The 13,370-nt window shown below is 55.1% G+C and overlaps 1 protein-coding gene across 1 annotated transcript; it reads right to left on the bottom strand.

Annotated features, from left to right (window-relative positions):
• Positions 1–3,524: 3,524 nt before the first annotated feature.
• Positions 3,525–12,512, bottom strand: LOC149851697 (uncharacterized). Its single transcript, XM_090030480.1, has 7 exons — positions 12,008–12,512; positions 11,698–11,908; positions 10,177–10,506; positions 9,361–9,570; positions 5,178–6,617; positions 4,268–5,058; positions 3,525–4,111 (listed from the first exon to the last, which is right to left on the bottom strand). The coding sequence occupies exons 1-7, from the start codon at positions 12,368–12,370 to the stop codon at positions 3,809–3,811; spliced, it is 3,648 nt and encodes a 1,215-aa protein (XP_089886606.1). The 5' UTR covers positions 12,371–12,512; the 3' UTR covers positions 3,525–3,808.
• Positions 12,513–13,370: the final 858 nt, after the last annotated feature.

Genomic DNA, 13,370 nt, shown 5'->3' with positions numbered 1-13,370 from the left:
TTACTCCACGCACAGCTTTCTGAACCTGAATTTCGCTAATCAAACTGGAGCTAAACTTCCTCAAATACTTCACTGAAACTATGTAATATTGTAACTGTTTCTTTGTCTCCCTCGTATGGCTATTACTACTCTTATCATCATAAATTCATTTGCCTGGCAATGAATAACTTTTATGGTCAAGATGGTTGCTATACTCTCTCTCTGAACCTCATTTACCCTTCCTTCCCCTTGACCTCCCCAGTTGCTCTGCAGCAACACTTCTTTGACCTCAGCCAAAGATCCCTGTATAGTCCAAAACTATGGTAGGGTCTGCTCACCAAGGGAGTTCCTACTAGGAACATTATGACAAGAGATTAGGGATGTGTTGAGTTTTGAGGCGCATGAGGGTTTCAGCTGAAAGCGCTGATTGGACTCGGCCGGAGGAGATCTCGCGGCGCCGGCAGCGCTCTCGGCCAGGAGCCGGAGCCGGGATGCCATTGGCCGCCCCGCCGCGTGTGCCCGCCCCCCCGGGAAGTGGCAGGGACTGATTGGCTGCTGCCGGCCAAGGGGCATGGTCGCGCAGCACGGTCCGGCGTGGAGGTGCCGGTGCGGGTCCGCCTGGGCTGTCCTGGCCCCAGAGCGCGGCGGGGGCAGCAATGCGGGGGAGGGGCGGCCCGGGGAGCTGGCAGTGCCCGCCCCGCCCCGCCCCCGTACCCGCTGCTGCAGGTGTCCGGCTAACACGCAGAGCCAGCAATTTCCCACCTAACTGTCACGGTCATTTCCGACTTGCAGTTAGCTTGACCAAAGTTTAAGGCATCCAGCTTGTTTGATTCCACAATAACAACAGATAACAACAGATAGACCGAATGACAAAGAGTTCCCACATGGGGTTGGCAACTTACCGGCAGTCCCTCTAGGCCAGGTGCGCGCCAAGTTGTTCCAGCAAAGTCAGGCATCCCCGATCAACGCTGTCCGAGGGGTCACTGGGAAGGTCCCTAGGTCAGGATCCGGTCCTCGCTCACGCTGGGAGTCCGGGGTCCAGGCTTGGTACAGCGATGGTCCTTCTGTCCCGTGCTTCGTGCTGGTCCCTTGACATGCGTGCTCCTTTGTGCCTTACCTTATGCTACTGTGTTAGCTCAGAGCCATTTATGATCTTGCCCAACAGCTGTTACCCTATGGGATTAGGTGTCAGAAGTTATCATAGAAGATTACTGCCCAAACCTGAACTCGCCCAGTACTCAAATCACACCACATCACTTTGGGGTTTCAGATTAACGTTTATTCTCCCTCAGTTCAACCCAGCTGGCTACTTCCTTTCTGGAATGTTTGGACTTTGTCGATTGTATTCATAGATTTCATAGACATTAGGGGCTGGAAGGGACCTGCTCGAGATGCAGGACAAGGTGCGGTCGGCCTTCCTGACCACGTCCCCACGCCGCCGACCCATGCTCATCTTGGAGTCAGTGATGACCCCCACATCCCTTTCCGCCTCCATGCTGACAAGAGGGGAGTTCCCCAGCCTGTAGGTATGGCGCCGGTTGTTCCTCCCGAGGTGCATCACCTTGCACTTGTCTGTGTTGAAGCCCATCCTATTCTCGTCCGCCCACCCTTGTAACCTGTCTAGGTCTGATTGTAGCCTGTTGCATCCTTCCAGTGTGCCCACGTCCCCCCACATCTTAGTGTCATCAGCAAATTTGAACAGGGGCTTTTTACCCCCTCATCCAAATCGCTGATGAAGATGTTGAACAGTGTGGGCCCGAGGATCGAGCCCTGCGGGACCCCACTGCCCACATCCTTCCAGGTCGAGAAGGACCCATCCACCACCACCCTCTGGGTGCGGCCCTCTGGCCAGTTGGCGACACATCTGACTGTGGGGGGGTCTACACCACCGCCCCCAGTTTCTTAATGAGAACGGGGTGAGAGACGGTATCAAAAGCCTTCCGGAAGTCCAGGAAGATGATGTCCACTGCTACCCTGCGTCTAACGATCTGGTGATCTGATCGTAAAAGCCCGCCAGGTGGGTCTGACAGGACCTGCCCCTGATGAACCCGTGCTGGTTGCCCCCAAGCATGCAGTCCCCCGCTGGCCCCTCCTGGATGTGTGCCAGCATAATTTTCTCGAACAGCTTGCTTAGGATGGAAGTAAGACTAACCGGCCTATAGTTTCCCGGGTCCTCCTTCCTGCCCTTTTTGAAGATGAGCACCACGCTGGCCCTCTTCCAGTCCTCCGGTACTTCTCCAGAGCACCACGCGTGCTCGTACAGCCGTGCCAGGGGACTTGCAGTCCACGTGGGCTCCTCTCATGCCGCTGCTGAGGGTACAAGCACGAGCCCGCGATGCTCTTTCCTGCCGTCGCCCGTGCTCTACGGGGGCCCACCCCCTCCCTCAGTTTTCAAGCATTTTTATACTTAAGACAGATAAAGAAAAAAAAATACGACCTTGAAGAAACTAAAACAAGTTTATTTAATTGGACATCTGTGCCCAGAGTAATAATGCAGGATTTTTTTTTTTTTTTTTATCTCAGAGCGTATGACTGAAATAAGCAATATCAGCACTTCTGGTCTCTGTCTTTTTTTCTAGTCAGAGAGGCCAAAGCCTGACTAAATTCACTTTAACACTCCCTAAGTTTTTTTCTTTAAGTTAAATATTTATAACCAGTAGCCTTTCAACTTCTAGTTTTTCTTCTTCTTACTTTCTGCTATTTAAACACACACATTATATACTTTGTTTCTGGTTGATGGGCTATTCCTCATTTGCCTCACAGCACAGTTGAAGCAACACTGAATGATCATGAACACCAGGCATAGTCCAATAAAAGCACCAAACAATATCACCAACCTATGACTGACGGTGGAGCCTGGAACTGAAAACAGAGCTAAACCAAGAACTCACACTCCAGCTATCTGACTCATGCAATTTAGCTGTTGCTTTTCGAATACATTTCTTTAAATCCTGGATTTCTTCTGAATTATCAGGAAGTCACAGGTCCAACACCCCTTCCCGGGGGGCACGCGCTAATCGTACATAGTCAGAGCGGTTGCATACATGCTGTGCAGATGGGTGGCTGTGGTGGGTGAGGGCAGGAACAGGGCAGACAGGGCTGGCTTGGGGCACTTCTTGAGTCAGTTGCCAGTCGCTTGCCCAGGGTTGCTCACCCAGCTCTGGGTCCTGCTGTGGAAAGAGGGCAGAAGGGGCTGGGAGCAGCCAGTCGGGCAGCAGCAGGGTTGGTAGATCAGACTACCTCCTGCTCCCAAGGGCTACCAACAACCTCTGAATTCTGGTGAACCATTTGGAAAGGGAAGGGGATGGGAAGGCACAGAGAGATCTGCCCTGGAAAGGGTTGTGGGCCCAGGTCTGTCACACCTTGGGAGAGGACACAGAGATTAACCACGGGGCGGCATGTCCAGTTCTGGTGCTTTAGTAGCAAGGAACGCATGAGAGAGAATACAACCAAGGGGAGGAGGGCAGGGGAGCAGCACGTACCCCGTGGTGCAGAGTTCTGCAGAGGCTGAAAAGCAAAATAGGCCAAAAAGGCTCCGGAGATAGGAAATGTATAGGCTCCGAGCCTGATGCAAAGATCATCTCCTCCTCATCTCCTTCCCCTGCATTAGGGATGACTTCTGCCCAATGTGTTTCTTCTTAGCCCCTCCCCACAATCAAACCTTGTGGGCCAGCCTCTGGGCTCTGGAATCCCACTGTTCCCTACAAGGGACAAAGCCTAGGGGAAATCTTTCTGCAGCCCACCAGCATGAGGGTGCTTGTCTGAAGGCACCACTGGTGCGTGCTAAGCTGGCAGACATCTCCACGCCCTGCCTGCACTGCTGGCAGAATCAGAGATGCTTGTAGGTGTAGAAGTGCTGATTCCCAGACGGGTGGGAAGAAGAAGTGAAGCCTTTGCAATACTCAGAGCACCGATATGGCTTCTCCCCTGTGTAGATGCACTGATGTTTGGCACAGGCTGGAGGAGTAGGTGAAGCTCTTTCTACTCTAAGAGCAATGATGTGACTTCTCTCTTTGTGGATGCTCTGGTGCTGGGCAAGCCTGGAGGACTGGGTGAAGGTCTTCCCACACTCATAGCACTGACGTGCCTTCTCCCCTGTGTGGATGCGCTGGTGTGGGACCAAGAGGTAGGACTAGGTGAAATTCTTCCCACGCTCCGAGCAACGATGTGGAATCCCTCTTGTGTGGATGCGCTGGTGCTGGGTCAGGCTGGAGTATTGGGTGAAGTTCTATCCACACTTTGAGCACTGATGCGGCTTCTCCTCTGTGTGGACATGCTCGTGTTAGGCAAGCTGGGAGGGCTGAGTGAAGATCTTCCCACACACAGAGAACTGATGTGGCTGCTCCCCCATGTGGATCAGCTGATGCCTGGCTAGGTGGGAAGATTGAGTGAAGCTCTTCCCACCTGCAGGACACCGATGTGACTTCTCCCCTGTGTGGATGCGCTGGTGTTGGATCAGGAGAGAGGAGTAGGCAAAACTCTTCCCACACTCAGAGCACTGATGTCGCTTCTCCCCCGTGTGGATGCGCTGGTGTTGGGCTAGGTTTGAGGAACGAGTGAAGCTCTTCCCACACACAGAGCAGCGATGTGGCTTCTCCCCCGTGTGAATGCGCTGGTGCCGGGTCAGGTGCGAGTAGTAGGCGAAACTCTTCCCACACACAGAGCACTGATGTGGCTTGTCTCCCGTGTGGATCAGCTGATGGTGGGCAAGGCTGGAGTATTGGGTGAAGCTCTTCCCACACTCAGAGCACTGATATGGCTTCTCCCCTGTGTGGGTGCGCTGGTGCTGGGCAAGGTTGGAGGAGCGGGTGAAGCTCTTCCCACACACAGAGCAGCGATGTGGCTTCTCCCCTGTGTGGATAAGCTGGTGTTGGGTCAGACTGGAGATGTAGGTGAAGCTCTTCCCACACTCAGAGCACTGATGTGGCTTCTCCCCTGTGTGGACATGCTGGTGTTGCGCCAGCCTAGAGACCTGAGTGAAGCTCTTCCCACACACAGAGCACTGATGTGGCTTTTCCGCCATGTGGATCAGCTGATGCCGGGTCAATTGGGAGGAAGAGGTGAAGCTCTTCCTGCACACTCAGAGCACTGATGTGGCTTCTCCCCTGTGTGGATGAGCTGGTGCTGGGTCAGGTAGGAGGATCGAGTGAAGCTCTTCCCGCACTCCCTGATGTGGCTTCTCTCCTGTGTGGACATACAGCCTGGAGAACTGAGTGAAGCTCTTCCCACACACAGAGCAGTGATGTGGCTTCTCCCCCAGTGGATCAGCTGATGCCGGGCCAGTTGGGAGGCAGCAGTGAAGCTTTTTCCACATACAGAGCAGTGATATGGCTTCTCTCCTGTGTGGATGCGCTGGTGCTGGGTCAGGTAGGAGGAGTGGGTGAAGCTCTTACCACACTCAGGGCACTGATGTGGCTTCTCTCCTGTGTGGATAAGCTGGTGCCGGACCAGGCTGGAGGATTGGGTGAAGGTCTTTCCACACACAGAGCACTGATACGGCTTCTCCCCTGTGTGGATACGCTGGTGGTTGCTCAGTTGGGAGGACTGAGTGAAGCTCTTCCCACACACAGAGCACTGATGTGGCTTCTGTCCTGTGTGGATGCGCTGGTGCAGGGTCAGGCTGGAGGACTGGGCAAAGCTCTTCCCACACACAGAACAATGATGTGGCTTCTTCCCTGTGTGGATAACCTGGTGTTGGGCCAGCTTGGAAGACGAGATGAAGCCCTTCCCACACACAGAACAATGATGTGTCTTCTCCCTTTTGTGCATGCACCTGTGCCTGGCCAGGCTGGAGGACTGCCTGAAGCTTCTCCCACACTTCACGCAGCAGTGTGGCTGCTGCATCCTCCACACACACCGGTGCTGGGACAGGCCTTGCCAGCTGATGAAGTTCTTCCGGCACTTGGTGCAGCGGGGTGTCTTCCTCCCCAAGTGCATGCGCCGGTGCTGAACCAGGGAGAAGAAATGGGTGAAGGTCTTACCACATGTGACACAGCAGTACTGATGCTTCTTGCTGTGCGCATCCTGGGTTTTGAGCAGTTCCAAGCTGCGCACACAGCTCTTCCCCCTTTTAGTGAAGCGGTGGAGAAGCTGTCCAGAATGGTTCTGGTGGTGAGCAGCCAGGGTCGAGAGGCAGGTGAAGCTCTTCCCACACGTGGCGCATACATGGGGCTTCTCCCCAGTGTGCCTTATCTTGTGCAGAGTCAGGAGTGAGGGGCAGCTAAAACTTTTCCTGCCCTCAGGGCAGGGCTGGACTCTCCTCCTGGGCTTGGTGGTGGGCTCCTGCTTCCCTCTGAGGCCCCCCACACTGCCTTGGGTTGCATGCAGTGTCTCTCTCCAGTGGACCTTTGTTTTCTGGCTCGTCACATGTCTCAGCATGACATATTCAGCCTTGCACCTTGGGCTTTTTCTGGCTTCTTTCCCTTCTTCACTCCAATGCACAACTGGAGATGGGACCGTGTTCACTCCTACATTCTCCTGCTTTTGGGGCATCCCCTGACTCTTGTGCCATTTGTCCTTCACTGGGCTCAGGGAAGCCACCTCACCCATACTCCCCAGGGAAGCCCAGAGTGGCTCCAGCTTTCCAGGCCCTTCCTCAGGAGCCTGCTCCTCAGTTCGGCTCAGCAACCAGGCATGTCCTGCATGGGAGGAAGAAACACCAGATTAGACCTTGCCCTGCTGCTAAGGGGCAAGCACTGCTATTTCCTCTGCTTGCTGGGGTTGTCCTCAGAGCAGTACGGGACTTGGCACTTGTGTTTCTTCTAGAAAACAAAGTCTTTCTGGAAAAGGCCCAAGTGCTGGGGGTGACGCAGTGCCAGGTCCCTGTGCCAGTTTCAGCTTTCCTACTTGGTGAAGGTAAGCATTAGACTCTCAAGATTTCTGGCCCAGCTCTCAGCTCCACCACCTCAGGCCCTGCTCCAAGAAACATGTGGGACATGTGCATTTGGACTGTACCTGAATAGGATCATGTTTTAACAGGCTGAGGATGAGACCAGGAGGATCTGCTATGAGTAAAAATGAGGCTCTCAAAGGGCTGCTGCACTGGTGGGTCCAGGGGAAGATGGTACTGAGCCCCCCACCTGACTGGGCTGACATGCTCCAGAAGCCCCAGTGCTTTGGCAAGACCCATTCGCAACGCTTGCCCGTGATCCCTGGCAGTCCTGAAAGCAACATCTGGGTACAAGGGTGGACAGCCTCAGGGTGCATTTCTGGGGCTTGTCACCAGTCAGGAGTGTGTGGTGAGCACTGCCTTACACTGCTTGGTAGCAAAACCCATTGTGTTTCATGCATTATCCCTCCAAGAAACGTTCTGGGAGTGGAGGATTGAGAGCAGTGATCAGCTTCCTACCTGTTTCTGGAGCAGTGTCTGATGCAGGGAATGAGCCCATGGAGCTTTCCTCTGCTAATGAATGCCAGGCAGCCTGCACACCACAGGAATCTGCACTGGGACAAAGGCCTTGGCATGAACCTGCACACATGGACTCTGGGCTGAGCCTCAGGCTTTGTGACGCTCGGGGCCCCAGAGAAGAAACGGCACAGGAGAGATTCTAGTGCAAACAGTGGGGGGACTCACTTCCCCCCACAACATGAAATCTTCTGAATCCCACCAACTCCACTGACCCACTTCATGCAGCTCGAGCCTGGGATTACACACGTCTGGTGCTCCAGGTCAACCGGACCAGGAGACACCAGGGACAGCCCCAGCTTCTCTCTTGTCTAACAAGAACGGCTGGGGGAGGCAAAAAGCCCAGAAGTGAGAGACTGTACCTATGAGGGGTGGAGATAATCGGGGCAGAAGAGCCTAAAACTTAGTCCTGGGGAAGGCCTGAAAACTACACCCTCTTGAGACTGGTTAGTGTGGTGGAGTGATTTGTGGCAGGGCAGTCTCTACAAAATGCCATGTTGTCACTGCTCAGAAAGGTGAGTGCAGAGTGCCTGAAAATCCTGGCTCCCACTGCCTTATGAGTTACTTTTTGCTGGGAAAAGGATAGGGGTGCCTACCCCAACAGAAAACCCCTGGTGCAAGCCAAGGAGGGAAGGTGTGTGGCACAGTACACCTTGCAGCAGCTGTCACTTGAAGCAGAAAAGATTACTGAAAAGCAGCCTCTCAAGCAGCAAAGAGGGGAAATCAGTGAAGGAGCTGCAGCAGGGCCAGGGCCAGGGCCAAGCCAGCCACAGTGTGAAAAGTGATCCTGTGACATGAACTAACTTAAAGGGGGTTAAGCCCTTCCATTTTTTGTCTTTGTGTTTTTCAGAATGTGGACCAGCAGTGAATCATCAAAAAGTTCACCTGGTACAAAGAAGATTTGAGCTTTGTATAGTAATTGTCTTGCTTGCTCGGCTGTGTTTGTGTACCGTTATTGCTGTATGTGGCTGTGATGTTAACTATGATAGACAATGAAATGTAAGCTCAATTTCTGGATGGGTTCTGGAATATCTGCAAAGTGGCTACAGAAAATGGTACATCCCTGGAGTATGGTCTCCTGGGCCTCAAAAATATCAGTCACGCCAAAGATTGAGAAGGGTGCATTGACCGTTTTTATTGTTATCCTTTTGTTGGTTTCCTATTGACCCTTAGCATTTCTCCAGCATCTTGCAGGGCAGAGGGGCACTGGTAGTGCTCCCGTGGCACCAAGCAATCCATTTGAAACAACAAGGAAAGCTTTGCCCGTTATATAGAAGGGGCAGAATTCCCAAGAACATGTCTGGTCCCCAAAAACCCTGATCATGGGACGTTTGTCTGATCTAAAAAGCCATCTTAAATATTAAAGAATACCATCACTTGAGTACTGGAAGCGATTAAAAGACCCATAATTATCGCTGGTGAAAAGCTGTTCGGCTGGTAAGGAACTTGAGGATTAGGCAATTTGGCATAAGAAAGTTATTGAAGTAGTGGGCAAACAAAGGAAGAGGGTGTTGTGTGCATGCTCTTACTCTGGGGAGTCGGGGGGCGGTTGTGTAATTTCTACGTGAACAGCGGGAAAGCCAGAAACAAACATCTCCCACACCCAGCGGAGGACACGGGGCTGGCACCACCAAAGGTCGCTGCTGTAATATCTAATGGAGCCACTTGTCGGGTCATATTACAGGGGCAAAACTTGTAATAATTACTATTACAGTTTACTGGAGACGAAATCAGCAAGGGGCCATGTCAAACATTGGGGGTCTTTGGCAAAAACAATCCTGGTGGTACAGTTTCCAGAGTTTGAATTTCAGGGCGTGGAACAACACCTGTCTGCACATACAACAGCATAAGCTCTTTGAGGTCAGCACCCAGGGATGGCAGCACAGGGCAGATCTGCAGTTTCCAGGCTCCCTTTCACCCTGGGCAGGGAGCATATGGGAGAGGGGAGCTGGGTGGAGGAGACAGCCACAACTCACCTGGCAGCAGGTCCACCGATCTCGAGATTTCCCCACGGTCCTCATCATCACTGTCCCAGAGCTCCACCTCTCCTCGCTGGATGCGGCAGATTAAGTCAGGGGCGGGGCCTCGATATCCTGCTTGGGCAGTGGTTAAGGAGAGTTTATCCACTGGTACTGGATGCAGAATAAGCAACTGAAATTTGGGGAATGGAGCCAATGAACTCAAGGATTATACTAAGGACTTGAAAGACAAGGGAGGATGGAGATTTAGGCTGAAAGGGAAGGCATAGCAGGGAGAAGAGGATGGTCCTTTTCATCCAGGCAGGGGATGTATGGTCATAGGAAGGCAAACACCCAGGGTTGTTAAGCACGGTCCACACAGGGACTGTGGAGTCTTGTCTGATTAACGAGATTAGCTGTTGTGCCCCCGTTGTTTGTGTGGGGGGTCTTTACTTACATCCCCTCTCCCAGCACTGTCCCCCTTCCCACAATGCTGCCCCCAGCACTTGGTATTCAAAAGACTCTCTCTATTTAATAGTCTGGTCTGTGCACAGCCTTCAATTCCAACTTATCAAATGAATGTGGAATCAAAAAAACCTGTGCTGTGCCTCTGATTCAGTTAGTTTGTAAGCTGCAAATCCATCCCGGCTTCTGCCTCACCTCACAGTAACACCGATAATCAGCACAGCCAGGTGTGCTGCTCACTCCTGCCAAACTGATGTGCTGGGGGGGACCCTGCTGGCATCGGCTGCAGAGACGCTCTATGCTCCCCAGTCCTAGCCGGGGCGAGAGGACTTGCTGGGCTCAGCTGGAGAGACCACTGCCCTGGGCTGCCTGGCTGGCTGGACTCTGACCAGGCCTTCCCGTGCCAGTACCCCATGTCGCTCTTTAGGTCTCTCTGCTCCCCAAACTCTTGACAGCACCCCTGGCTCCTCCTGGGCTCTGCCACAGCTGCACTCCCACCCCCACCTTGAGCTGGTGCCCTGCTCACCTCCATGCTCTCCCCCTGCTTTGCCAGCGGGCCCTGCCCCTCCTGCAGCCGGCCCGGCCCAGGTGTCAGGGAGCCGCTCTGTCCCTGTCTCCCTGCGGAGGCTCTCTGTAGCTCTAGGTTGACAGGCCCTTCCTTGGCAGCCTGCTGATCTGCTCTGCTCAAGGTCCCGGCACCTGTGGGTGGGTAAGAGAGTGCACAGGTGAGCCTTGGGGCGGTGGCACGGGGAAAGCCCTGCTCGTCTCCTGGACTGGCCTGGCATGAAGGGACCTGGAGGCTGCAGTGTGTGGAAGAGGGGGGAGAAGGGAGACTCATTGTCCCACAGGCAAGAGGCTGGAGATGAGCCGCTAGAACTGCCCCAGTGCTGGTGATCACGGCACTGTGGCATCGCTCCCTGGGGAAGGATCTGGAGGGATGCTGGTGCTGGGTCACGTGCACATGTTGGGGTGGGGTGGGTGCGAAATGCAGACTCAGTCTACTCCATGATGCCTGAAATGCTTCCAGGGGCACCAGGAGAACAAGAGCTGCCGACCTGCTGCAGCACACACCCATCAAACTGTTCTGGCAGAGATTTCTGCACTGGGGGACGGGCCTCCTGCCACTGCAAAGGGGAGACCCACCGCTTCTCACCTCGCCTGGGGAAGGGCCTGGTCCGGGGCACCCACCTGGGCACCCTGCACGTGCCCACAGCTCCCAGCTCTCCCCTGTCTTGGGGATCTGCAACAGGATGGAGGCCTGTGTGAACTGTACCTGCACCAGCCAGAGGCCACAGGGGACTCTCATTTCCACATCACCGGCACCAGCCTCTTGTTGATTGATATCATTACAACACTGATCTTAGAAAGCAATTAGATCACTGTTGTGACCATGGCAGCACGGGAAGAGCCAGTCACCTAAAGCATCTTTCTGAGAAGAGCGGTGCAGGCAGTGAGAAAGATCCTGGGCTTCGGACCACCCACCGGGACCAGAGCCCCGACCCACCCCAGCCACACACCTACAAACCTTGCAGCCCTGTCCTGGGCAGGGGCAGGCATTGGAGCCGCTCACCCCAACTCCAGCACAGCCACTCAGTGTCCTAACTGCACGCCAGCACTTCATCCCACACCTCACGTGCCCCTGGCTCCTTGCACTCCTTCAAGAGCCACAGGGTACTATACACTCTGCTCTGCTCGCTGTCCCCCTTTGCAGCACTTGTTTGGAGCCTGTCACCCCACTCCCATCCGTTTTCTATTTAGTTGTCCCCCAAAATCAACTGGCCTAAACCCAGGAGCCAACACTAATAATGGCAGGGGGTGTGGGGAGGTAACTGCTACTCTTTGGGTCTTGAACCCATGTTAACCTTGTACATCAAAAAGCCTGGTAAGGACCTGGCTCCGGATGGGGCGGGGGCTCTTCTTCGGCGACATGAGGTAGTTTGTCCTTGGGCCCTGGGCTTTCCCGATTTCCTGCCTCTGCCAGAAGCCTGTCCTCACCATGGGCCTTCAGCTGCTGCACCCAGGAGTCACCAGGCTCCAGCAGGACCCCAGTGGGCTGCATCTTGTCTGAGGTCACCTCCTCGACCTCCGCACACACTGTGACCTGGGGACGAGATAAATGTGTCACTGGGGAGCTGGGAGCTGGGGGAAAACATACCCCAGACATGTGGAGGTGCAGATGGCACCAAACAAACGCTCTCACCTGGAGCTTCTCGTCCTCCGCCTGCCCCAGCTGAAACCCCTCAGCCAGGGCCACGGCCTGGGCACAGGTCTCCATGCCGCACCCGCACACCCAGCTCTGCATCTCCTGGGGCAGGATGGCCAGGAGCTGCTCCAGCACCACCAGCTCCAGGATCTGCTCTTTGCTGCGGCGCTGGGGCTCCAGCCAGTGCCGGCAGAGCTCCCGCAGGTGGCTGCAAATCTTCCGCGGGCCCTCAGCTTCCCGGTAGCGCAGGCCACGGAAGAGCTGGCGCCAGGGCTCTGGGGTGGGCAGCTCATCCCGTGGTGCCAGCGCTGGGGTCACGGAGGGCAGCTCGGCCTGGCCTGGGGGCTGCATGGCCTGCATCGCATCCTGCCCCCAAAGGTCTCGGTGCTGGACTGGCTCTGATCTGGACGACACGAGGGACTTCTGCACCCTCGGCTCCTGCCTGCAGACCTCCTGGGTCCTGCTCCTCCAGCTCCCGCCGCGAAGGGAAGGCCCACAGCTGCCACGGGCTCCAGCGCAGCAGCCAAGTCTCCCCAGGAGGGATCTCACCCGCCGGGGGCCTGGGCTCTTGCTCTCTCTACACTCGTGCACAGCGCCTGTGGGCAGTGTCCAGTTTCCAGGAACACCTGTGGGAAAGGAGACAGTGGAAATCTGGTGATGGATCTGAGACCCGGGACCGTAATCCTGCCCCAACCTAAGGTCTGCCCGGCCCTGATGCTCCTGCCCACCCCAACTCGGAGCGGTCTCAGAGCCATCCTCACTTCCCCTCCAGCCCCAGCGCAGGATGCGGGCACCGGGCTGGCTGGAGACGTGGTGCAGCTGTAGCTCTCCACCCCTTCCCTAGCCCAACGGCTGCTCCCTCCAACCCCAGCCCTGCAGTTAGGGTAACCCCCGCTCCCTGACTGGGTGGAACAGTGCCCAAATAACAACCTCAAATCCTGGGCCTGGGCTCCATGACCTGGGACAGCATTTCTCCCAAATTCACAGTGTCTAGAGGGATCGCAAAACCGTGCTTCCCTTTGCAGGTGGGCAGGTTCAGGTGTGCAAGGGGATGGGGGGGGCAGGACGCAGGGGGCACCAGGGCACTCATAGTATCATACTTAGTAGGGCTGGAAGGGACCTGAGCAGATCATCAAGTCCAACCCCCCGTCATGGCAGGAAGAGCATTGGGGTCAAATGACCCCAGCAAGCTGTACATCTAGCCTCCTCTTGAAGACCCCCAGGGTACGAGCCAGCACCACTTCGCTTGGACGTTGGTTCCAGATCCTGATTTCTAGCCTGAATCTACCCTCTGCCACCCGCACACAAGCACCCGGCCGTGAATGCAGCGGGAAAGGCCAGAAAGCAGCTCCCTGCAGGT

This window comes from Crocodylus siamensis, unplaced genomic scaffold (assembly GCF_052110815.1).
Source record: "Crocodylus siamensis isolate JL-2025a unplaced genomic scaffold, ASM5211081v1 HiC_scaffold_467, whole genome shotgun sequence".
Taxonomy (NCBI): Eukaryota; Metazoa; Chordata; order Crocodylia; family Crocodylidae; genus Crocodylus; species Crocodylus siamensis.
The sequence above is the reverse complement of the archived record's forward strand: the minus strand, read 5'-3'. Positions and strand labels throughout refer to the sequence as shown.

What these genes read in the sequence shown, in the direction of transcription:
- LOC149851697 (XM_090030480.1), bottom strand. Translation starts at nt 12,370, where the DNA reads ATGCAGGCCATGCAGCCCCCAGGCCAGGCCGAGCTGCCCTCCGTGACC. An exon ending in CGGAGGACGAGAAGCTCCAG is followed by an intron (nt 11,909 to 12,007) that starts GTGAGAGCGTTT and finishes TCTCGTCCCCAG; the next exon opens with GTCACAGTGTGTGCGGAGGT. An exon ending in GTCAGAGTCCAGCCAGCCAG is followed by an intron (nt 9,571 to 10,176) that starts GCAGCCCAGGGC and finishes CCTTAGTATAAT; the next exon opens with CCTTGAGTTCATTGGCTCCA.